Genomic DNA, 25,949 nt, shown 5'->3' with positions numbered 1-25,949 from the left:
ATGTAAGTCATGCTTAATTTCTTCTTTCTGCTACTGAAAACCACATGGCATTTTTCACTGTGGCCTCAGGTTCCTGAAGCACAAAGTTCACCCACATGGAACATTCTAGAACAGTGTGCAAAAGGGTTGTGGAGCACTGGGGTATCATAGATGGAAAGAATCAATGTTGGCATCACATCCACAGTGATACAGTTCCTGTGAAAGTCACAGTGCTGTATCAGCAGCCTTCCTATCTACTTTCCCCTCCTATCTCTTGTTTGCAACAGTATTGCCAGCTATAGTGCAATGCAAATCTTTCCAGCTGGTGCAATGCAGGAAGTTCAGAGTTCCATTTACAGGTCCAGGCCATACAGAGATCATTGTACTACCATTCAAAGCTATGAAAAATGTCCAAACTACCTCTGCTTAGTACTAGACAAAGGTTCAGTGTTGCAGGTTGGTAACTTACGGGGTGGAACAGATGGACTCTGGTTCACTTTCTTCAGCAGCACTGGTATAGAACTGAAGCAGCTCATCTTTCATGGAAAGCTCATGCCGTAACTGAGAAACCTGCAGAAAGAAATAGCTTGCAGATCAGTAATTTGCTTTTCTAGACACGTTGTTAAGTAAACTCACAGTCAATTAGTTATTCATCCTCCAAGCACCACCTTCAGACTAAATCAAGTAGCCTAAAATGGAACAGATTGGAAACCAGTCCTTTACTTATAGGAAAGAAAGAACACCCTTAAAATAGAAAATAGCCATTTTCTTTTTTAAATATACAAAAACACAATTTCCTGCTGCTAATAAGGAAGGGAAGACGAGCAATCCAGAATCACTAATGCATTAGTCCAGACTGAATCACTAATGCATTAGTCCAGATCTACATTCAAAGAAATAAATTTACTGAAATGAAACAGCAAGAAACAAATGTGACACAATCAAACCAAGCATCACTACTTTCCAATTGACATATTGACTGTCAACATCTGGACTGGATACAGACCTTCCAGACAGAGACTGGATAAAATTAACAGTGCTTATGCAGTAAGGTTCTTTAGGGACTCAGTTGCCTATTGAGTTGCACAACAACGCACAGTGGCAGGCGCCCTTCTGAGGTGGCTGTCACCCAGTTTCTGGGTGTAGTTTGGGTCACTGGTGACTCCAAAACATGAGCATGGTAGAACGGTATGAGACAGTCTCATCCACGACATTAAAATGAACAAAATTTAATTGAGTGGTTAGCATTTTCTGTAATTCCACAAACTTAACCTTGGTTAATTCATATTTTGATTTGGTTTAAAGGCTCAGTTAAACAGTAACACTTATGCAACTGCAAAGTTGCATTTTAAGACACTAGTGTTAAGAGGTTCTTCCTTTTTCCCTTACACAGGTATAAGTAACAGAAACAGAAAGATGTCTCCTCCCACTTTCCTTGCAAGACTTGGTCCTCAGTTTCCACTCTGCAGTGCACAAATTGCAAAGCACGTTTGTTTTCATTGGACTTCTACTTTTGTATCGCAGACACATTAATACTTCTAGTTATTAGTAGCAAAAAAAAGATGGTCAATAAAATAGATTTATGCTGCATTATCATAAAGAAAAAGATGAAACAATACAATAAAGCACTTAAACTGTACAGAATTTTAAGCTAACTAAAGTCATCTACTTTACTAAGTCTGCAGAATTACACTCTGTGGAAGGCACCAAAGTCCTCTTGAGACACGGCTTCTAAAAGGAATTGCACATTTCTAAAAACACAAACCCACATTTCTGCCAGGAAACAAATTGAGCATATTCATCTGGGGAGATTCATTTTTCTCTATTTCAGGGACAGCTAAAAGGCATTCTAAAGTAACAGATCTACCTCCTTCCAGCTCAGCTTCTTCAAGTAGCAAGGAATTAGATATTGCAGTGGGTGGGCACTAGCTCATCTCTAGCTTTTTCTATACTCTTCCTCTATGAATCAAATCAACTGAGCCCACTATTTTTGCTTCTATTTTCAAACATTTCAGTTCTTCAAAAGAAGGCAAAGAGCCAGTCCTGTTAAAGGAGCAGGACGAGAGACAACGGGCACAAGCTGAATGATGCATAGGAAGCTCTCTCTGAATACCAGAAGCATTTCTTTACACTGTGGGTGGCAGAGCAGTAGCACAAGTTGCCCATATTGCTGGTGGAGCCTCCTTCCTGGGCAACCTAGGTTACTGATACCATGACATACACACCAATAATGTATATTACACATCACTGTCTCTGTATAACGAAAATCACATATTCTTCAAACAAACCATTTTAAGTAGTTTTCATAGGATTTTAAAAGCTCCTATTCAATTCTCTTCTCCCTTGTTTGTAGAGACAGTTGCCTTAGTTACCACATATTCAAAATTCAGCATTAATAGAAGATGTGAAATTACTAAAAGATTTTTAACATACGAACGTCATCAGTTTAAAGCCTGATGAGCTCTTCCTCAAAAGCATCCATTTCTGAAGGAGTCAAAATGACAGTGTGAAAGATGGATGCTGATAAAACATATCTCTGAATACATCAAGCCACCTGGTAAGAAGGTTGTTTTTTGTTCTCCTTTTTCTAATGCTGCTCCTGAGTCCCTCTAAATAATTTTAAGTCAGCCCTGTCAGAGGAAGCCATTCCCTGCTCCCCATCTTCTTTAATCAACCTGGGCGTCCTGGTGGACGACAGGTTGGCCATGAGCCAGCAGTGTGCCCTTGTAGCCAAAAAGGCCAATGGCATTCTGGGGTGCATTAAAAAGAGCGTAGCCAGCAGGTCAAGGGAGGTGATCCTCCCCCTCTACTCTGCCCTGGTGAGGCCTCATCTGGAATACTGTGTCCAGTTCTGGGCTCCCCAGTACAAAAAAGACAGGGATCTCTTGGAAAGAGTCCAGCGGAGGGCCACAAAGATGGTGAAGGGCCTGGACCATCTCCCCTACGAGGAGAGACTTAGGGAACTGGGTCTGTTTAGCCTTGAGAAAAGAAGGCTGAGAGGGGACTTGATCCAGGTTTATAAATACCTGAGGTGTGGGAGCTATAGTGGCGAGGCTGGTCTCTTTTCAGTAGTGCGTGGGGACAGGACTAGGGGCAATGGGCTGAAACTCCAGCATAGGAAGTTCCGCACGAATGTGCGCAAGAACTTCTTTACAGTGAGGGTGACGGAGCACTGGAACAGGCTGCCCAGGGAGGTGGTGGAGTCTCCTTCTCTGGAGATATTCAAGACTCGCCTGGACGCCTACCTGTGCGACGTGGTGTAGGGAGCCTGCTTTGGCAGGGGGGTTGGACTCGATGATCTCTAGAGGTCCCTTCCAACCCCTATAATTCTGTGATTCTGTGATTCTGTGAAATTCTCCATTCTGGATGTATGGAGTGTGAATGCCCTTCCCTACCTTGCCCAGTCACGCGCACACTCAGTAAAAGCCTATCAACCAACACACAGATAAATGTCTGCCACATTATGGGACTTGGGCAAAAAGCAATGACAGTGTGGGACTGAAGAGAATTCATTTGCCTCACCAAAAAGAATGGCCACAATGAAAGATGCTAATTCTCTGTACACACTTCAGCACCATTATATACACAGAATTTCTCCATCCACACTTTATTCATCAGCATAATCGGGGTATAATTCAACACCATACATCCCTAATATACAACTGTGGAATTTTGCTTCCTGTTGCTCATGACTACACATGAACAAGATTCATACACTAAGATCACTGTCCCTGAACACAAGAAACATCTGCCTCTAGCACAGACAGTCAGTAAGACAGCAGAGTTTAAACAGTGATACTGAGTTATAGATAAAGCATTTTTAAAGCATCCTGTATGGTTTCAACTAAGATTCATTCATTATCTTCCAGTTCATATTACATTCAACTCCTCATTCAGAGGACTATGGTAAGAAAAGTCAATTGTATAAACATTTCCTTAGAAACACAACAATATGTGCAAGACCCAAGTCATTACTTCAGTCAAAGTTTTCTGTTATGTTTCTATAGATCAGACTAATTCAGAAATACATGTTCCATGACATTACATTTTAAACATGTTCATCAAAAATCTAAGGCAAGTGCAGTCAAAAGCTCAAAGGTACGTACTGCAGCAGGCAAACAATCCATGTTTCAAGAGATTCTACCACAATTCCCCGAAAAGAGAAACAGCAAAATGACAAGAAGCTGTAAGACCTTCTCCATCTAGACAAGGTAATAAGTTCCACCCTTTGCCTCCCAACAAAACTCAACGCTTCTAACCACTAAGTTCATATAGAGTGCACTGAATATAATGACCAATCACTGAAATATAACCCAGCCTATTTATCTCTGATCTGGCCCAGTTAGAAGCTTGAAAAAGGCAGAATGCACATCATTTCAGTGAGTGTGCATTGCTGGAATCTCCATGAGTAAAAAGACCAGCCATACTCCATTTGAGAAGGGAAGCACTGGCAGAACTCAAATGCTATGGCCCTAATGTCAAAATTCAGTATAAGTAGAAAATCGTTCATCAGAAATTAAATTAAACATCCATCGGAGAGGAAAACAGAGGACTGAGAGAAAGATTCAGGAGAGACACAAGTAAAAGAGGAAGCGGCACACAAAGGAAAGAAGGAAGATTAGTAAGGGGAATTATATATAAGTGCACATAGGGGAACAAGGACAAAATCAGTAGAAGAAAACAGTAGGTAAAGTGACTCAAAACCAAAAGAGTAGCTGAATTTAGGGGAAAATAAAATCTACGGCAAAGTAAGTTTCAGTCTTGGGTGTTTTTTTCCCCCAATTATCTGATTTGACTTAGTGGGTCAAATGACATTTTTGGACATGGTTCTAAAAGTGTACTTGCTACAAAAATGGCCGACTGAACTGCTGCAATACAGGTTGACCAGCTACAGCTAGGATGCATGGGAAATTTAAGCATGGATAAAGATTAAAAAAAATTTCTTCCCTTCACTGCAGACACATCAGTCAGATGTAAAAAGAAAAACATACCTCCTCCCTGATGTGTTCTACTTGCTCCTCAAGGAACTCATTTCTTTCTGTCAGTGATTTGTTCTTCTTTAAAAGCGACTGGCCAATCCGAGCAGCTAATTCTAAGTCCCGTTCTTTCTGTGAAGCATTAAGAAAAGAAAGCAAATATATTATTGTTTTTATGCTCTGAAGGAACAGAAGGAAAAAAACAAGTATTTAAGACAGTAAAGAGCCTTTTTCATTTCTGTAAGGGTTTTGTTTTTTGCTAACTTTCTTTTTCTGTTACTTAACACAGATATTCAGAAAAGACTGACCCACACGGAGTTACTGACCCATACACATGAAAGCACAGCTTTGAGGTCTAATGTCAGGCAACACAAATTAAACCAGATTTGGTTTTCTACTATGACTTTGAGAAACCACTTTGGTATATGATTTGCAGAACATAATCACAGAACTTCCCAAGTCACATTTTAAGAACTCCAGAAACAGAGCAAAAATACCAAAGAACTCAGTTGCTTCAATGAGCTCTTACATTTTCACTTGGTTCACCTTTAAACAGAAGGCTGTGCAGGAGCAGAAGCCAGTTCCATCACAATGAGTATCCAGCCTCCAACCCTCTTTGTGCAGGCACATGCATTAGCTCTTTCCCATAAAATCAAATCCTATCCCCTCCTCTTTTGCACATGGCCCAAATTTGCCTGAAGTGATTATTTTCATTCCCTGTTTGCCCGCTCATTATCCATCTCTACAAGGGAACTGGAAATAACCCATCCATACACCACCAATACAAATAGCATACAAATGTACCAATACAAATTAGAGACCTGTTGCATTGATGACATGTACCTATACCCTGGGTTGTAATCTGCCTAGGACAAGATGACAAAAAACAGAAACCTGCATAGAAATGTTCATTAAGCATTTTCACTGATTATTTTCTTCTTCAGTTATTATAACTCTAAAGTAGTGGGAAAAGCAAATAGTACAACTTACCTTTATTTCAACATCATTTGAAGAAGAGCTTTTTCCCTTTCAGATATATATACTGAAAATACTACCTGAGACAGGCATACACATTACATGACTAAAATCCACCCTGTGACATGCATACAATCATGACAAAGTCGACAAAACCTAAAGCTGCTGCTAACGTGGGTGGCTGACGTGAAGTAAATGAATTTGAATGAAGAGGCTTTCATAACACACACACAAAAAAGGAAGTTTTGTAATAATAAAAAAGATGGGTTAGTGATCGCTCCTGTATCTACAAATAGAATTTTTCAAATGATTTTGGAAGGTCAGTCTCCTCTGTGCATTAAATTCACTAGTATTACCTAGTCCTAAACTCTTGATATCTTATGGACAATCTTTCAGAACAGTAGGTCCCACAAAGCTATTAAAAATGTTTAGTCTACATGCTGGGACAACTTACTATTCAGTAATTTATCTCACTTCATAAATGCAAAAAACAAAAATATTTGACTCTACAGAGGCAAAACTATCTACCAATAGGGTTGTTGACCTCGAAGTGGAGGAAGGCAAGTGTTTCCAGGCTCCTTAATTAACCTCCCTAGGTTTCCTACACAATTTTTAGCAGTTTAGCTCTAAATTTCATTTTGGAGTCATGCCTCTTATTGTTTTAAGGAACTGACGCATTACAGCAACATGAGTAATAAAAACACTAAAGCCAGAGATATTTAAACAGTTATTAGAGAGATAAGAAAGCAGGTTCATGGAGGAATCCCTCGCTGCTCCTCCATATCCAGACAGAGCTGGTGACACTCCCTTTTTGCTCACTTTCAGGGCAAGAGACACAGGTTTTCAGAATAACTATATGCACACATTGTTTTGATATCTTCTCTTTCCTGTCTGCCCCCCAATAAAATGCTCCCACCCTGCCAACACCATAATAAATTCTTTTGAAGCTTGTCAACAAGAACAGAAAGACAGGGGTAGCTCTGGGGCTTGTTTTTCTCTTGCTTGTGTCATGGCAGCAGAAAGAGTTAAACCTTAACTTCTGCAAACAAATGTAGTCACTTGTGATGTTGGCCATTTACAGAATAGGGAAAGGAGATGGAAGTTGTATACATCTGCCTAGAAAAGTGGTTGAAAAAGAAACAATGATCAATTAAAACAAGAACCTCACTGAAAAAATAGATGTAGTTTTTATTTAAGGTTCACCTGTTGCATGTTCCTTCACATTCCCTTTGCTATTATCCAGATGGAAAAGTAAATCAAATGCTTCATAACGTTGGCTCAGCAAGTCCTAGCATTGTTCCCACAAGTGTAATTTCTAGATCTATAGACATTTGGCTACGTGGACTCTGGGGAGGAAATAATTTGTCGAACTGCTGCATCACGGCTGGAAGGAGCCATGGAAACAAATGCAAGTAAATCCAAGGCAAATAAGAAAAAAGGAGCAGGACACAGAAAGGTAACAGTCTGTTATTATAAGTTAGTAGAATATTCCTGAACAAGGCTTTTCTGGAAAAGCATCAGTTTTAACTGAAATTTCATATAATGTTGTTTAAGAGAGTTCAGTTCAAAGCACAAAAAGAAGGGCTTGCACTGTGATCGGAGTTATCAAATGTAGGTGAGGGATGGGAGCATTCCTGTGCTTATCCCCTTGAAGGACTGGAAAAAGAGACCACGAAATGTACTGTCGCGAGACAGACCCCATTTTTGACATGGCAAATGCAATAAGTAAGCAAATAGCTTTGAAAGACTAAATTATGCCCAGATATCAACTAATACATTTCCAAACGTTCTCACCCAAAACAAATCTTCCTAAACAATATTTGGAAAGCTACTATTAGAGTTTACTCCAGAAAAACAGATAATTACAGTCAATTTATCATGGTACTCTTGAACATAAGTATCCCGGTGTCTCAACAACTGCTTTTTGCCATTCTCTGAGTACCAAGGACTATGGTCATAATAACTTACGTAAAAGCAGCAGAACAACACCAAAACCAAATGTAACGCTACCAAAAAAAGGCCTGGCAATGAATAGAGCATTAGAAATTAAAAAATAAAATAAATTGTCCATACATTCCTCTGGAAAGACACTACGTGAGATAATAATTCTGAACACAGTTATAATTGTGAATGTATTTTTTATAATAATAATCGAGCAATAATAATAATATTGGCTTTACATGTACTCTTCTCATTCATTTGAGCAAATATTTGGCCAAGAATAAGTTCAATGGTCTAATTTGAGAAATAAGCACAAGTAATGAGTCCATATGACTGAGGTAAACAAACGGCCTTTACTTAAAAAGATTATTTACCTTACTCAATGAGATGAAGTCTACATACACTTATTCCTCCCCATTTGAAAAACATCTACCAGCAGTCACTATTAGTACCATATAATTTCTGTACTATTTTCTCATACTGTGTATAGGCCTTTAATGAGATGCAATACTTGCCTCTTCAAGCAGACGTGTAACAGCATCTATGTCATTGTATGTTTTAGTCATCTGGCCCACTCTTTCAGCACATAAAACTGTAAGACAATAAGATAAAACGTTAATTATGTTGGTAACACCACTTGAAGAAAAGTAAATCCTTTAAAGAATATGGATTTATGTAAGTTTACATCTTAAAGCTACTTAATTCAACTTTCGGGTTAGTGTTCCAAGTTAAACTGAGAACACTGTTGCTTCTCTTTTGCAATGGGAATTTGTTTTCATTGGTGGCAGTGTAAGTCGCCGAAACGTTAATATTTTCTTCTCCAAAGAGGAATATGCCTCAAGTTCATGAAAAATAAATAAATAAATAAGTCAAGAAAGAAGTGAATACATGTTCTTGGACAAAAGAATAAGATTCTGTGATGTCAGCAAGTCGCTGCATTGTATGCAGAACTGTTCCATGAATAAGCAACTCCAGTAACTTTAATAACATTGTTCACCATCAATATTACATCATATTAAATTGATAAGAACTAAGCATTATTGTATGAGACAGCGAAGCCAACACAAAATGCATACAAAACAACAGCCCATTTTTATAACACTCAGACTACAACACCACAGCCACAGTATTACTCATAATAATGTCTACTAAAACAGGGTGTTGGTGATAAAACGCTAAGGTGGAGCTGGGAGTTTTGTTAGCTTGAAGGATGTATGCTGAAGCTTGGTCTACCCTTTAAGAACCTGCACAAAATTACCCAGAGATCTGCAAGTTTTCTAAATATACATACATTCATAATTCTTACATATTACTCTCATTTTTCAGCTGCTCAAACCTTGTACTTCTGAACAAAAGCCACAACCAGAATGTCGATAAAGTTGAACTGATTGTATTGGCTATTGGCTAGCAGACTGCTGAAATGCAAATTGTTCTTCAGGGGATTTACCCTTGACAATGTCAGTTAAAGCTCAGCCTGATAGATCCGGCTAATGCCACTTCAGCATGCATCAAGCGGGGTTGGGAGAAACAAAAACAAGGCCTAATAAGATTAAAAAATAAAGCGCTCTGGATGCAGCAATAAGGAAATAATCCTGCCCAATTACAAGTATACAAGATACCTGCACATAAATATACAGTCTATCAGCACTAAGGCACATCAATAATATATCAAGTACAGCAGTACTTTCATACCCGTTGAAATGTTTTATTTTGTTTTTTCATATTTCAACATTAGAAAGATAATCAAGCTAAAGCAAGAATTACATTTATTTTGTTTATTTTCCTGTTTCTCAAACTCAGGTTTTGATTAACAAATCCTGAAAACATTTCAGTGATGTAAGTATTGCCTGGGAATTCCATAAAAAATCATTCAAATACACACAAAAAATAATTACATTTATCCAAATGACTATGACTGAAAGTGGAAATGGGACAAAAGGTTACACTTCAAAGTAGTAATCTGACCAAAATTACATAGCAATATAAAGAAACCCTATGGCATTGTACAACAGACAATAACAGAGCATCTGTAAGCTAAAAGCTCTGTGATCTGCTTTTGACTAAACAGGGTGCCACAGGAAAAAAAATAACTGTTGTATCTTGAAGAGAACATCAACTGTGTTAACCAAAGAAGGTAAAAAGTTTTCCATAAGAGCTCCTTAAGAAAACGGAGAGGCTTACAAAAAACAATTCAGAATAAAATACCTATTAATTTACATCACCACAAAAATGACAAGTTCAAAGGTTGTGCAGTAACACCTATCAGAAGCCTTGACATCAAGGGTTTATTTTCCAAAACAACGGCACAGTAAGTAGCTCCCTTGGTTACAACATTCCCTTACTGCCATAAAGTTGCGTTTGAGACATAAATACTGATAATCACCAGTGATTATGACTATGCCAACTCCACACTATTTTAATTCAGGTGTACGTGTACCTTAACTGATAGAAGGACAGTGCTCCCACAGACAGAATAAGGTCACTTGGGTGGAAAAAGAGAAATCAAGGTTGGTACCGCACAGTTAGCTGCTCACATAGCTATTCCTTCTGATTTTACCATTTAATCTTTATCAGGCTGCCCTGATAACCTGCTGTTATTAAACAGCCATTTCAATACGTGGAACATTAGAATGAGTTTCACACTAACTTTTGTGTATAATTGACATTTCTGAGCTTCAAGGGAAAGGTGACCTTCCAACATGCAGATAAAGTCAAATATTCCTTTCCAGTTTCTGCCAACAAACCAGAGAAGCTATCACAACAGACGTATTACTGGTATTGCAGAAGCAATCTGGTCGCCAACTGTAGTTGTATTTCAGAGCTAACATTGAAATTCTGTTGGTCACAGTTAACACAGAGGTCTTCATATACTACTGACAATGTGAAACGGCTTCAAAACCAAAATGATACATTATTCATCCTTCTCAGGATCCAAGTGGAAACAAATTGGAAAAGATTGCATACAATAAAACCCTCTGTCAGCTGCATCCTACAGTCACTCAAGGTGCAACCCTGCAGAAACAGCAGACTGACTAGGGGAGAGGAAAGCGAGAGGGCAAGCTTAAAAACAAGTACAGTTCCCTCCCCTCTGAAACACAGGCAGCAGGGGAAGAGAAGGTAGAAAGAACAGAGAGCAAGCAATTCAGCAGCAGTATATGAAAAATTCAAAACTGCTTAAGTATGTAGTCAATCTTCCTAAGTTAACACTAGGCCAACTGCTAGAGCTGTGATTTTTTATTTCCTTACTAGTCCAAAAAATCTACCAAGTGAAAAAGATGCGTTATTTTGTGCTCTGATGAGTGAAACACAGAGGAAAAAAACACCTCAGGCTTCTAGCCTGCTTTGCTTTCTGATGAATAGGAGAGCCTCATAACACAACTGTAGATAAAACAAGAGCATATGAAGGACAATGCTCTGTAATGTAAAACCAGCAGTGCCAATTCACTGACCTCTTTTTGCTCATTTGCAAACTAGTATTATTTTTGCCTGAGGACAATAGGAACTGTAGTATCTAAATGCATGCACGCATACATCCAAATCCAATGTACTTTGCACCTCACAGTTTATGGAGAAAGCCATTAGGCAATAAAGACAGAACATTAAAATAAAAGAAAAAAATAATAATCCATAGAAAGTAGAGCAAAGAATTTCATTTCTGTTGAGCTTTGAAATTAATGCCACCGATACAAAACAAAACAAAGAACAAAGAACGCTTCTATCATGTTACTTTCAAGACTGTATTAAACATACGAAACACAGATCACTGGTAGTGGAGTTGTGGAGTTTTTTTTTGGCTTTGTTGTGTTGTTTTTCTTAAAGTCAAGCACATAAATGGACAAATCAAAGACCTCCTCTGCCCTAAAGTACCTAGCACCATCTTCATTCTCTCTTAAGGCTTGTAGATTTACAGTTATTCACACTGTGGTGCTTCCCAATCAGATTACAACTGAGAAGATTTACTTTGCATTTATTTCTCATCACTCGTTTAACGCAGTGTATGACCAGAAGCTTCCTTTGGACTCTGATTTCTGCACTGCCTAAAGCACCAGCTACCAAGCTGAAGATGCCCAGGGAAGAAAGTATATACCCTCCTAGATGATGCCCTGAAAGCCAAACAGCCATGCATCACACTGTTTAAAAGAAAAGTCTTTTTCCAGGAACAGGAAAGAGCCAGGAAGGGGAAGGGGATCAACCTTGCTACTATCGGGAACAGCTGTACTGAGTCGCCTTGCAGGGGGGTTGGAGCTTGATGATCCTTGAGGTCCCTTCCAACCCAAGCCGTTCTATGATTCTATGATTCTTCTCCAAATGGGAAAAACATCACAGGAGCCAGCAGTCTTAGGTGTCATTGGCCCTGGCTGCACTGGCTGATCTGAACCAGCACTCCTTCCCTGTGACACATCCCCTCCTAATTCTTGTGCTGAAGAACTAAGAGAGCAAGGTTGAGCAGGGAAGCTCACTACTCATTGCTCCTCTTCCCATTCAATTGTAATCACTGCGAACAGAAGGCAGATAAGACATTATGGTGAAGTTCCACTTTTAAGGCAGATAATACTGACCTGTATAATAACACAGTCTGACAGACAGTCTTGTGGCAGGCTCTGACTCTTCAGCTCACACTGGTTTAGTTTTTGCATTCTGTGCAATTATGAAAACTCACAGTTTCAGCCCCAGAGCCACTAATCATTACTCTCATGTGCAGGTTACTGCAAGCACTACCTTGATCAAGCAATGGGCATTGGGCCATTCTGGAATGGTGTCAGAGCATTTCCTTTCAAATGAACTCAGAAATAAAATGTTCCACCAACTCTGCTATCACTCAAGCTAGAAAGGTTTATCTTCTCCCATACTAAAGAGAAGTTACTAGCAGCCCTGACTAAATCAAGGCAAAGGCTTCTGGCCAGTAAGGTCTGTCACATCCCAGATGGGCTTCTGGGAATACATTCACCTGAGCAGCTTAACATCTTAAGAGACTTCTGTCACAGGAGCTTGGAAAACGTTCTCCTGAGGCAGGACTTGCAGGAGCCTTAATTCACACACAGCACACCTGCAGGCCTGTGGCCTTGCCCTCCCTCTCCCAGGGCAGGAGTGCGACCTTCTGCAGGAGGAAGGTGCACTCAGGGAAGATGGGAGGTTATTGTGCAGCCGGGCATTGAACAGTGTTGTGAACAATACAGACTCACTCAGCAACTACGCAATAACAACGTGACAAACAGCATCGTCAGTAGGCAGCAGCAACAGATTTCCACCCACAACAAGAACACAATATAAGTGTTCCATCTATTAAACACACATCTAGGGTGGTACCTTGGAAAACACAACCATAAAGCAAAAGTAAGGAAACTGCCCCAATGCCTGGGCCCCATGACTTATCGTGTCACCTTAATGCCTACCATTTACTGATAGAATCCATCACAGCTCTTCTGTGAACTTCTTTTTTCCCCCTAACAGGATTTTTTTAGTACTATTCATTAAATTATTGTCTTGACATTCTCTTCCTTCATTCACGTGTCAAGAAATATCTGGACTGCAGTCATTACAACCAGTAAATGACTAATTTGTGCGTAGGGCTTAAACCAGAATCTGGACTCAAAACCTTTTCAAAATCAGGAAATGAAGTCACAAGGCAGGATTAAAACCATGTATTGTCAGCTGCTAGCGTTCAAAGATTCCAGATCCTTTTATAACCTCAGTTCTAGTAAAGATCTTTGTAAAATAAAACACAAATTTCACACTTTCTGTAGCCAAGACCTGAGGTGGGCCTGAAGTTGAGATTTTATAAGTGATCACAGGAGTTCTCAAAATTAAACTTGGGTAGATAAAGAGGGGCTTTAATCTACTGAAACTGAAACAGTAATGATGGGTACCATCACAGGTCTTGAAAAAAGGAATATAGCCTCTTCCTGTCCTACCTGCAAAAGAAAGGTTCACAGCACAACCCAGTTTCAGAATTAGCTGGCCCAGCAGTGCACGAACCAAGTAGAGCCAAAAGGTTTTATTTTAAACCAACAAAAACTGAACAGATGCTGTCAACAATTATCCCTTCTCTACAGTCAGCTCAAAGACCATCAACTCAAGAGCAAACATTGCTGTTGTGCAAACTACAACTCAAAAGCAGCACCCTAACTCTGAGACTGTTCTGCCTAGACCTATCTGAAGGTGCCTCCCACACTTATCAGGAGCACTGATTCTGTAATGCCACCCAATGTAACACCAGTTCTGTGACAGAGGTTTTAAAAACAGGACTGATCTCAAAAGTTTTAAATGCTGTGAAAGGAAAAAAACTCACTATGTCAAAAAGATCATGGATAGAGCAATCAAGTAGGAAGTCTTCTTCAGGGGATAGGCTCAACAGTTAAGAAGTCTCAAGTTCACAATTTTTACCACCTCCTTTCCATGAGAACATTAAGAAACTCAGAGTAAACAGAAAAACTGCAAATCATTAGTGAAACATGTTCCCTGGTTTTCCCTTTTCTTATACTAGACTTACAGCCAGATTCTCTTCTCTTCAACAGGGAAAGGATACAAACTAGTGTTTCTATCCACTTTACTTACAGATGAATTGGCTCACCCCCAACAGAAATACTGCCATTAAAAAGTGTGCCATGTGAAAAGATACCTAGAAGTATCAGACATCATTTTTGTGTATGTATATCACTACTACATTAAGCATGTAGGTGACCTGAACATATAGGTGGAAGAGTGAGGCATCTTTTAAAGACATTTCACATACATACAGAGCTTCTGAGTGGTAGGCACTGAAGAGACACAGGACTAAATTTATCCCAGATAGAACTCGATGTTCCTTTTTCACTTGAAATCAGCAAGAATAGGCTCAGAATGTACTTACATCTCCATGAAAGGTAAAATACACAGGAAGGATAAGAACACCATTATATGCTTCAGAAGCCATTTCACCGCCAAAAAAATAAGAATCAAATACAAAACAAAGTATTTCTGCCTAATCAGATAATAGTTTCCTCTCCATTCCAAACCCCAATTTTAAAGCTGCTCTATCACCAGTATTCTCTCAAGCACCCTTTTATTACACACACATTGGCAAGTTGTCTTAAATTCCTTCAGAGACACAACAAGGAAGGAACACAGCTTATGACTGTAATTCAGGTGCAATACTCCATGCTGGGGAATTCTTTAGAGACAAGTCCTGTGTAACAGGTTCAATGAGAGTGTTACATCCATGAAAAGCCTTTTCACTTTCAAGTTTTGGACATGGCTTCCAGTGGGGTCAATTTTTTCAAGTATCATTATGTCAGCTGTAGCATACTTGGAAGTATCACTCCTCTACTGCAAAAATCATTGTTTTAGAGTAAAATTCACAAGACATGAAATAACATATATGGTATATTTAGCTTTCAGTGTCCGATGCCCTGAAAAAACGGCTAGAGCAGCTGGGAGCAGCCCCTGAATGAGAAGGTACGTGGTCCTCATAGTGGGTGAGCCAGAGAATATCCAACGCGCATACATTCACACTGCCACCCTAACAGACCACCTATCTGCAGCTCTACGAACACCTATTATTTCCACAACATATGAGAAGATTTGGGACCGTTTGTTTCCTCAAAAGGCAAAGCCACACGACCCAAAACTTGGGTTATTTCTGTCTACATGCTTTCAAGTGCATGGTTAAGTACAAGACAGTTACCTAGTTTTTTTGCTCATTTTTAGAAGTCCCTGCTGGGAATGACAAACTGACATACTCAGACTCACAATACGTGTATGAGCTGCGTATATGAAAAAAAAATGCACTACATATCTAAAGAAAAGCAATTTCTCTAATCCAGTTTTATTATATAAAAATCTATTGCATAGCCGACATCTGTTGATCATGCATGTATTCTTTAAGAAATGCACCTAAGTTAAGATACATTCTACTCCCACATGCCTATTTACTCTTATAAGAACACACTCTTTCACCTGAAGGCAGCGAGTACGCATTAAAAAGGATTGAAAAATGCAGTAGGTTTAAATCCACTAACATTTCTCAAGTCTTCGGCAGACTGCCATGCATTTCTAACATAAAGATTTAAAAACAAAAAGGTAGAAAGTACCTTCTTCCAAGATCTCAAGGTTCTGCTTGTTAAATGCACTTTCCCTCTCATTTTCCTCCTCGCAGTCATATTCAAAGCTTTCCTCTTCGTTTCCTGACATTGCTGAAGCTGTCCCAGATAGATGCAGTGCAGTGTCTCAGTCTGACAGGTGACAGGATGTCATTCCCCCTACGGAGGTACCCCTGGGGAGAGCAGTAGCAGGGCTCCACAGAGCAGAGTACCATCTTTCTTCACTCACATGCTCAGCCAGGGAGATCCTGAGTGACTGCGTGTGCCCTCAGCACAGCAGCTTTGCCTGGTGAAGACAGGGTGGAGGAGTGACGAGACCATCTGTCTAATAATTACCGTGAGACTGAGGTTGTTCCTTATACCAGCCCAGAGGGCGGGCAGTTTGTACTCGGCTGCTGTCAGTGTGCTTCAGACACAGCAATGACAATGTTGACAGCCCCTCCCCAATAGGCCTGGCACTGCCATCTCTCCAGCCCTGGCCCTCTCAGGCAGTGGTGGCCATCTGCTCACACCACAGCCCACCCAGCCTCTGGCTATCAAAATATCTTGGTTTTCCATACACATTTTGACTGTATGTTATGGGAAATGAAACACCTCAAGCCCATGTACAGCACCCCCGGTGTGTATCCAAGGGCGCGCGTGTCTCTCCTCTGCTTGAACAATAAACAAAACCTTTTGCTAAACCTCACGGCACACACAGGGAGCATTAACTTTCTTATTTAAACTTCTTGCAGCTATGGATACTCAGTGTTTGCCAAGTCGCCTCCCTCATTACCTGAGGCAGACCAGTGCCCTTTGCCTTCTACAGAAAACACCTCAACCTGCGTCATGGGCAAAGGCAGCCAAGTGGGGGGACTGCAGGATATCATTTTATCAGTAATATTATGCAGTTTCTTTCCCATCTCTGAATTCTTAAAGCTTTACTGTCTCCATTTCTCTCCTGTAACGGTGGACCATAACTCTTGAAAATAAATCAAATTTAAAACCACCACCGACAGCAACCACCAGCCACTAAGAATCCCATTTGCCCCCAGCATCTTTGGCCTCAAATCAGTTCCAGGGCTTGTGATCATCCACAAATTTCACTCAGTGTGTAACAAATATGAAAGCTGACAATACCTTTTCCAATTCAGACCCCAGATCTTTCCAGAATCAGATTCTGCAACAAACAAATCCAAGCCCTTTCTCTGCAACGCTGCCTTTGGTTATGTTTCGTTATAGACAGTTTGCTGCTCTATTTCACTTGCTCCTTAGAAAAGACGGTGGGGGTTTTTGCACACGGCAACACTGCTCAGAAATGGGAATTACACATGTGTCCAACTGAGCTGAACATCCACCTGCCATTAGGTTTTAGCCAAATGCCCCATTTTGCAGGCTTACATGACTGGGTGGTTTAAGAAACACATTATTTACAAAGGCTTAAATAAGACATGAAACACATCTATTGTAATTACCAGGAGTAAAAATAATAATATACATATATATATAGGACATAATAATATATATATATATAAAACATAATCCACAATCTAGCATTGATTTACTACTTTAATAGGTAGAGAATGGAAATTCAGGGAAATAGTAAACCAAACTGAGACACCTTTTTGAATGAATACAAGAAGCACTTTTCAAATCTTAGGGACAAAAGCTCCCACCCTTTCCAACTCTACTGCTATTCTGTGGCTTTTTTGTTCCTGCCAAGTGTTCTGCCACAGCTAACCAGTTAACTCACAAGGAGAACAGGATAGCACGTGGCAGACCAAAAACATGCATGTTGCTGCCCAATATAGACAGCAATATAATTAATATTCTCACGTGCTGACTTTTGAACTGTGGCTGACAATATAAACAACATGGACTCTGACTTTCAGAAACCAGAAGAAAAACAAGTGTTGCAGTATCTACTCTGTTAGTACTGTTAAATCACATTACATATGCTGATCTACACTTGTAGTTGGTGAGGAAGTAATGCATACTGCACTCTTAGGCTATCAGCTCATTTTTAGCAGTACTTTGCAATAAGCCCTTTTACTGGCGCAAGAATATTTATGTGCCAAAGATTAAGAGCCAAGTCTCCAGCAAGTACCAAACAATAAGCAGTGACAGAAGAAAAAAGCCAAACTGTACACGGCTCTGAAAATACACACTCTAATCAGGAAAGATTCAAAAGAGATTTTAATATTTCCTGTAAACACAGACTTAAGGGACTTATATAGCATACCAGGACAAATATGCATTTTTAAGGGCTGCTGCTGCAAAGTAAATTTAGTATACCAGCTGTAATCAACTTAGCACTTAGGCCCCACTGTTAGCAGAAAACATTCCTCTCCTTTTGGGAAGCTTGCTACATAAGCATGCCTAAAACACACGTGCACACTTCTAATGCAGTTCCTACATTAAGGTACAGACCTTACTTTTGGTGACTTTACAACAGAAAAGGAAACAAACCCAGAGTTAGTTAAGAAGGGTGAGGCAGGACACAATGCATATAACTCTCTTATCCTGACTCATTCTGGTGCACACAAAACATTCTAACCTCTTTTATCAATAAAATATATCTAGGCTTTTGCACATAATCACCACAATTAACCAGTAGTAACAATGCTGCACTTAGAACAAAAAGCTTCTCCGTAGGCAAGCAAGTCCAAAAAACAATGGCTGAAATGGCAGCATCTAGGTTCTAAAGTACACTGATGAAGAAACACGGGTGTTCTGGGGTGGGCTTTCCAAGGAGTGAGCATAAATTGGCCACTGAAATGTACTTTCTATTAGGACACACAGTCAAAGAAAATTAAATCGTTCCAATGTATACAGATTTGTATGTTTGTTTACAAAATGTACATTTGTGTATAATGCACATCTCTCAGTCTTAAAAAACACAGCCAATTAAATTGCTTCAGCCGAAGTGCAGCATCTTATGTTTCTGGAAAGAATAAATTGGGATGAAGCAGGAAAGAGCTTATCTATAAACACAGCAGTTGAGCAGACTCCAGAGGAAATTACATCTCTATGCTGAAAAATAAGCCACTTAATGATGATATACAAGTAGCAGTAGCCTAGGTCTAACTAGATATAGAGTCAACAGAAGAATAAAGAAAAGGAAGGAATACAGCAAAAGAAGGAAATTGGAAAATTATTTCAATGACTGCACGCATATCAGCAAGGTTGAACCACATTTATCGAGGGTGAAGTAGCAAATACCTGAAGGAGAATTTTATCCACATACCTGGGGGACAAGGGCTGCTTTCAAGACTACGTGCTACTTGTACTGTCTGAAAAGTGATTCGTTGCCCAGTGTGTAGTAATCAATAATCACACACCCAGGGGAGACACTGCTTATTTATCTCAGCATTGCATAAGCCTGGGTGCTCGGTGGTTTCCCATAAATCAAGCACACACGTGAAACTCACCACGCAGTATTTACACACAAAAGTTGCCATGTTAATACTTTTCCAGACCTTTCTCCTCACGATGATTGGTTATTTTTCATACAATTATAAGGATTCACAGATCTAGGGGTTTTCTTGCCAAGCTGGCAGTATGCCGGACAATTAATTTTCCCTTCAAGGCCTACTGGAACTGAAGAGACCCTGACTAAGGAAACTAAGTAATTATTCTTCTGATATCTAATACAATGATAAGTCAGTCTACCCACTTTGGGATGGATGGCCCTGGTTAAGGATATTACGTATTCATTCTTCTGATACCTAACACAAAGATTGTTCAGTTTGTTTAGAATTAGTCTTCAACACAAGCATCTGTAAGGCTTTCACAGATGCAGACGGAATGCTCACTGATGACATCCAGAGCAACACTAGAGTTACATAGACACGAAGATAAAAGAAGCAAACCTATGAAACAATATAAGTACTCAGAAATGCTCAAGCATCAGCTGAACTCCTATTGTAAGTGAGAAAGGGTCAAGCCATATTTCAGGCTAAAAGGTTGACTGTGCCACCACAGAGCTGGCAGATATTTGTGAGGTTACCTGTAGCTGAGATGCACAGAGGAAGAACCATGGAGATCCAAGAACACTTAGAAATGCCGCACAGAATAGGGAATATTCTCCTAATGCTGCCTTTAAGGAGAGATCAAAAAGAAAGAAGCAGCCACAAAGGAAGATAACTAGGATGCCGTCTCACATTTGCAAAGGCATACTGCTACAAATAAGACGGGAATAAGTAACTGTGCTGGCAGGTCAAGGGGAACAAACATTAGCACTGTTAATGATTGTCCAGCTGAAAGAGAAAGTTCAGGAACTTGTTGATAATAGTTACAATGGAATAAAAAACAGAAGAGAGGAGTACCAAACAGTATCTGCAGACAAAACAAGAGATGAAAACATTGCTGTGCAAGCAGGAAGAAAGCATGGGTGGGAGTTAAAAGATACGGAGCAGAGCAAGAATTGCCAGAATGACCACAAAAGTGAGATGAGGTCAATTGGGCAAACATGTAAGAGGACAGAAGCTTTGGTGTGAGACAAATGGGAGACATACAGGAGCTGTGAGGAAAAAGGGGTGAAGATGCTGTTTTCTCCACAAGCAACTGCTGAAGCTCGTGGACAACAAAGGGAGAATGAAAGTTCCAGTCTCTCTCTCACACACACACACACACACACACACAAAGTCACCAGGAATTACAGGCAATAGAACTCTCAGGCACCAAAGAGAAGTTTTGCAGTTAGAAATAAATGAGTAATGAGAGAAACTACATGAAAAAATTACTTGTTCCATAGTCAATGTGGATTTCTCTTGCATTGTTCATTGAGAGGGTGGAGGAGACGGGCCCCAAAGTGAAGCACGGGAGAAGGCTATTCATAAAGATTTATACAGGTATCTATTTATCTACTTCTTTTCTGTTTGGGAGTCTGTGGGAGTTTTTTGCATTTTTTTTCCCACCTAAATTGAGTTTTGTGTTCCTTAAGAATCTATTTCATATGTTTAAAAGACAATAAACAAAAACAAAACAAAAACTGAGATGAAGCTAGAGAGTTATACTGCTCTCCCTCATGATACAAGCCTGCAAAGGGGTCACCTTTTCCTCTTTTATCATTAATGCTGTCCATCTCAAAGCCTGCTATGAAAGTAACGACTGTTACACACATGGCTCTTTCCACTCTTTACCAGGGCTGCTCTGAAAGTAATGCCTCCTATTTTATTATGCTTTATTGTTGCGCTCTTTGTTGTTGTTTCCATGGAAATAAATAAAAGTCATTACTTTTGGAGCAATGCACATATTTCATTAATTCCAAATAAGGTGGCAACTGCCACACCGTACAAAAATGTTATAATGGAAAATGCATCTAAAAAGCACGGTGCAGTATTTCTTATTAATATAGGCTTCAATTTACTGCAATGCTAGTTAACACTGCCTAATTCCATTTACTCTTGCCAAAAATAAACCCTGTAAAGGATATTACATAAAAGGTATTATTTCAGTATTTTAACCTTACGAACTTCTGAAAGATTTGTGAATTGTCAATTTTGAGCCTCTGTTCATTTGCCTCTGCAAGGCATTAAAAAAAAAGTTACTACCACCAAATGCAAGTTGAAGACATCATTACTGTATCAATCCATACAGAAGTTCATTAAATCTGAGCTAACAGCGAGAATTACTTCTTTTCCTATTGAGTCAAACAATAGCACTGAAGCCTTATATGCTGACATCATTATGGAATGACTATGGAAGAACAAGAAACCAATTCACAGCTCAATTGTTAACATGAAATCACACCTTTTAGATGGAAATCCAACTCCCACCAGCTTTTGCAAAGCAAATGTACAATTTCATCAGAAAACAATAATACTGTAGGATGGTCTCTTGTAAGGTCTTCTATTATTTTCAGTGTATCACTGACTCCTTCAATGATGTATTTGCCAGAACTTGTAAAATGGGTAGGATCCATGATATACATGGATCATACAAATTTGAGCTCCAGAGAGTCCACGTACAGAAGAGCCATAAGCTGTCTATGCTTCATTTTGTCTTAAAATAGATATTCAAAACAGTTTGGCTGAGCTGCAGCTGCCTGTCACTCTACTGAATACAAATGGAATCACAAGCAGATGACTCTGGCATCGACAAATACATGGCAAGAAAATCACACACCAAGAGATAGGCATCTCATAAGACACCACGTGCTCTTTGAAAAAGCTGCTTTCTGCTACGCTTTTTAAATGCCTTTTGTCACCCACCACCATCAGAATACCTTACTCCATCAATAGGAAATACTGATGCTATTTTAAATACAAATGAAAATACAAATACTAAAGTCCAAAGAGCTTCCACTGCACCTCTCAAATCCTCTACTACTCTCTCACACATTTAACAGGGAGAAGACAGCTAAAAGCAATAAGATTCCATTAAACCTTGAGACTCACCTAAGAGGCTGAGATAGGACTGCACTATCACTATCACTCCATCCACTTCAGAAGGAATGTTTCAATTAAAAAAAGAAACACAACAGAAAACAAAGCAGCATTATGCCTTACCCACAGGAGAGATTTCTCCCTATCAGACATCCAGCCCTGCTGTCTCAGAGCGGTGCTCTCTCACATTGGCACACGCTCTAGCTGACTTTCTGTAGGAGGTCTTGGCTCCCTGAAGATAGATGCTGGGTGGGGACCCAGTGCTCACATGAGAACTTGTCTGCCCGCCCAGAATCAGACCAACCATCTTGGTGTTAGAGGCCCTGATCCCACAAGGTATTGCAGTGCTTGCCCAATACCTGTTGCGTATTCCATGGCTGTGGAACTCCCATGGTTTCTCCAGTGCAGAACACACCTTATGACCAAGTTAATGAAAAGAGGAGCTCAGTTATTCAGACATGTCAAACTTCTGCATAATGACACTTAGACCAGACAAATAGAAGATCATAAAAAGAATGATGAAAAGAAGGCCTTCTGCCTTTAACCTGGAAATATGCTACTGTTTTTAGTGACAGTACAGCTGTCGTATTTCTCAAGCTTCCAAAAGCAGGCCAACCCAGTCTGTTACATCACAGAGATTAATCAGATGCTACAGTATTTACTAGGGTTAAACCGAGAGGATAAAAGTTACATAATGGATTCAGTCCTACTAAAAGTAGTTGGACCTTTCAAATAAATATGCACCTTTGCTCTTTGACTCCCTCAATATCTGGACAGGAATAATCACTGAAACAGTGAAATTCAAGTTGAACAACCTTCTGACACCGTACTCACCTCAGAAATCCAGTACATAGGCACAAAGGGAATGATGTGCCACCCACAAGACCACAATAACCCAATCAAATTCTGTCACACACCTTTACTATTTTTGGCCCCTCTTAGCACTTGTTAAAGCACTACAAAATATCTCTCTGTACTACATACATATAATCCGCAGCCCCCCAGAGCTACACTCCTTACTGTTACTTGTTTCATTGTGAGCTTGGTTTTGCCTTCTTTAAGCCAAGCTCCCCAGCCAGAATAAAATCTAAATACAACTACCACGTGCCATTGATGAAAAATCTTGATTTTTTCCACTCTGCAGTCAGTGCAATTCTGGGTGCTCCTCATCTTCCTCACATGCATTCTATCTGGAATCTGATAAAAATATTAAGTGCTCCAATAAAAGACTAATCACCCAGGCGAAAAGCAGACAGATCACAATGGGCTCGGATAATCACCTTCAAAACTGTTAGTAATTTTTTCAGTTCCAGAAGTAAACCTCCTCCAGTTTTAAGAAGTCATGTTACAAACATCTTTCATAGAGAAATAACCAGAGAGAAAACACACGCTGCTTATTAACACATTAACTACACGCATATTCCATCGTACTGGCACTGCAGAAAAATATAAAGCCTTAAACCACAAACCAATTCAGAATCTTATATTATGCACAGACAAATGCAGCTCAATTATGAAACACAGAGCAAGCATTTCAAATATTTCTCCCCTTGCCCAAGGAGCTCTCGTACAGTGCCTACGTTCCTCTGCCACTCCCTTAGAAATAGAGCAAGCCTTACAGCAGTCTCTTGCAGTATGCTCAGAAGAGATGCTGAAGTGCAACAGTGATGCAGGCATCTCTGCCACACTGAGGTGCTGCCTTTTACAAGGTACTTCATTTTTAAAACATTTAATAACAATGCTCAGGTCTTACAAGGTTCAGATTCTGTACCAAGAAATGAGGAGAAAAAACAAAAAGATTTACCATCCGTGCATTCTTCATAATACCAGTCCAGTTCATAGTAATCTGCTTCAATAAATTTCTGCATAGTCAGTATCCTTCAGCAACAGACGAGACTGCACTTCGCTGCTAAGGTCAAGTGAAATGCAGCCATGCCTTCCTGCCTGTGCAAAACGGCACATCACAAGGCAGCTCATGGGAAGCCAGAAATAAGCTGCACATCTTCAATGAGGCTGCAACTAAACCAAGGGGTGGGGGAGGATAGGGTGTAATTTTGGGGGAGGGAGGGGAAATATATATGTGGAGAGATATCTAGAAGGATGCAGAAGGGAGATGCCCTGGCGGCTGCTGTAATAAAGCAGCTCTGTACAGGAGCTGGGTGTTACCGAGCTCGCCCTATCAAGAGGCGGATACGCTGACGTGGGGGCACACACCACCGCCCGGATGTCTCTAACCCATCCCTCCCCAGGCTCCACATCCCCTTCAGCCTAACGAGTTGCCATGGAGATGAGCCGGCTCCAGAAGAGATGAGGAGATGCAGAGAATGCATTTCGTTGCTTCTGGCTTTGCAGACTAGAAGTGGCCCTCCATACTGGAAATGAAAATCCTTGTGCAGAACAAGGATCCAGTTCTCTGCTGACTGCTTGCTGAACAGCATCCTGCCATCGTAATTCACCGGGTACATGTTGTACATTAATAATGAAAAGCCAGTCCATTACTACTCTCTCCCACATGTACTGATAAAAGCCTGCCTTCCCCATGGAAAATGAAACAGTATTGCTTCGTTACATTATTGCGGGCTGATACAATAGAATCCCTCATGCACACTGCTATGGCAAAAACTGGCAAACAAAAAACGAAGGAACTAGAAAGATGGGCAGAGCAACACATTTCTTCTTGCAATAAAGCCAATCTGCTTCTGCCTTCTCCATGAACTACTGACCCTTCCACCTTCCCCCATTTTAAGAATCTAAGCTGAAATGAAGGGGTTTGGATGAATTTTCACCACTCATTCTAAAAATACATAAGGTCTTCAAGCAGGATAGTGTGAACGTTTAGGAAATGAAACAAAAGACTTCACTTACACAGCACCTAATGCACTTAAAGCTAACAAGAGACAATCTGAGGAACAGACTGCCCTAAATCATCATCATCAAGCACTGCTATCCAAGGAGCATGCCTGAACCTGTACAGGTACAGATGCCAAGGGAGTTCATCCATTTTGCTTCGCTCTTAAACCATTTCTTCTTTCTAAGGGACTGTGAACACTGGTAGAACCACTGGGATAGACTGAGTTGCAATACATGTTAATAACACAAGGTAAGCCATGCAGGTGTCCAGCCTTGGAATTGTCTGTCTAAGCAAAGACTGCATTCACCCACAGGAAGAACCATGAACAGGTAAGGGAAACCTGGACAATGCATCCCCTCAGCTGCCCTGCCAAGCTCCAGCTTTGAAGACAGTCTCTCACAGATGCTATTTCTACTCCTGGCAGATCTCAAAGGACTTACCTTGTGTGTTCTTGAGCCTAGAGATGTTTATAGTATCTTCAACATCCTCTTGCAAGGATCCACATATCTTCTATTTACAGGGCATGTAACTAACACCTTTTGATTTCAAATTCACTCTTACTGAATTTTATGCTTCAAGCTCTGGACATCACAGAACAGCTTGGATTGGAAGGGACACCTCAAAGTCCATCTGGTTCCAATCTGCCCAGGGCCCCATCCAACCTGACCTTGAGCACCTCCAAGGATGGGGCACCCACAGCTCCTTATGGGCAGCTGTGCCAGGGCCTCACTGCTCTGAGTAAACCAAACAATCTTTTTCCCTCTCCTTTCTAATTCATTCA

The 25,949-nt window shown here is 40.2% G+C and overlaps 1 protein-coding gene across 5 annotated transcripts in view; it reads right to left on the bottom strand.

Moving 5' to 3' along the window:
- Window positions 1–25,949, bottom strand: part of TRAK1 (trafficking kinesin protein 1) — a 122,426-nt gene that overhangs the window by 28,353 nt on the left and 68,124 nt on the right. For 3 of the 5 annotated variants that reach the window (XM_072330566.1, XM_072330564.1, XM_072330565.1), the window contains exons 4-6: window positions 8,387–8,463; window positions 4,971–5,087; window positions 449–549 (exon numbers count right to left, since the gene is read on the bottom strand). In XM_072330566.1, the coding sequence (XP_072186667.1) occupies window positions 449–549; window positions 4,971–5,087; window positions 8,387–8,437 (269 nt within the window). In that variant the 5' untranslated portion in view covers window positions 8,438–8,463. Of the gene's footprint in view, window positions 1–448; window positions 550–4,970; window positions 5,088–8,386; window positions 8,464–24,121; window positions 24,465–25,949 lie in introns of those variants that run through there. The other 2 variants (XM_072330568.1, XM_072330569.1) reach the window with 1 other exon arrangement.

The sequence above is a fragment of the Excalfactoria chinensis genome, chromosome 2 (assembly GCF_039878825.1).
Source record: "Excalfactoria chinensis isolate bCotChi1 chromosome 2, bCotChi1.hap2, whole genome shotgun sequence".
Taxonomy (NCBI): domain Eukaryota; kingdom Metazoa; phylum Chordata; class Aves; order Galliformes; family Phasianidae; genus Excalfactoria; species Excalfactoria chinensis.
This window is presented reverse-complemented; position numbering and strand designations above follow the sequence as displayed.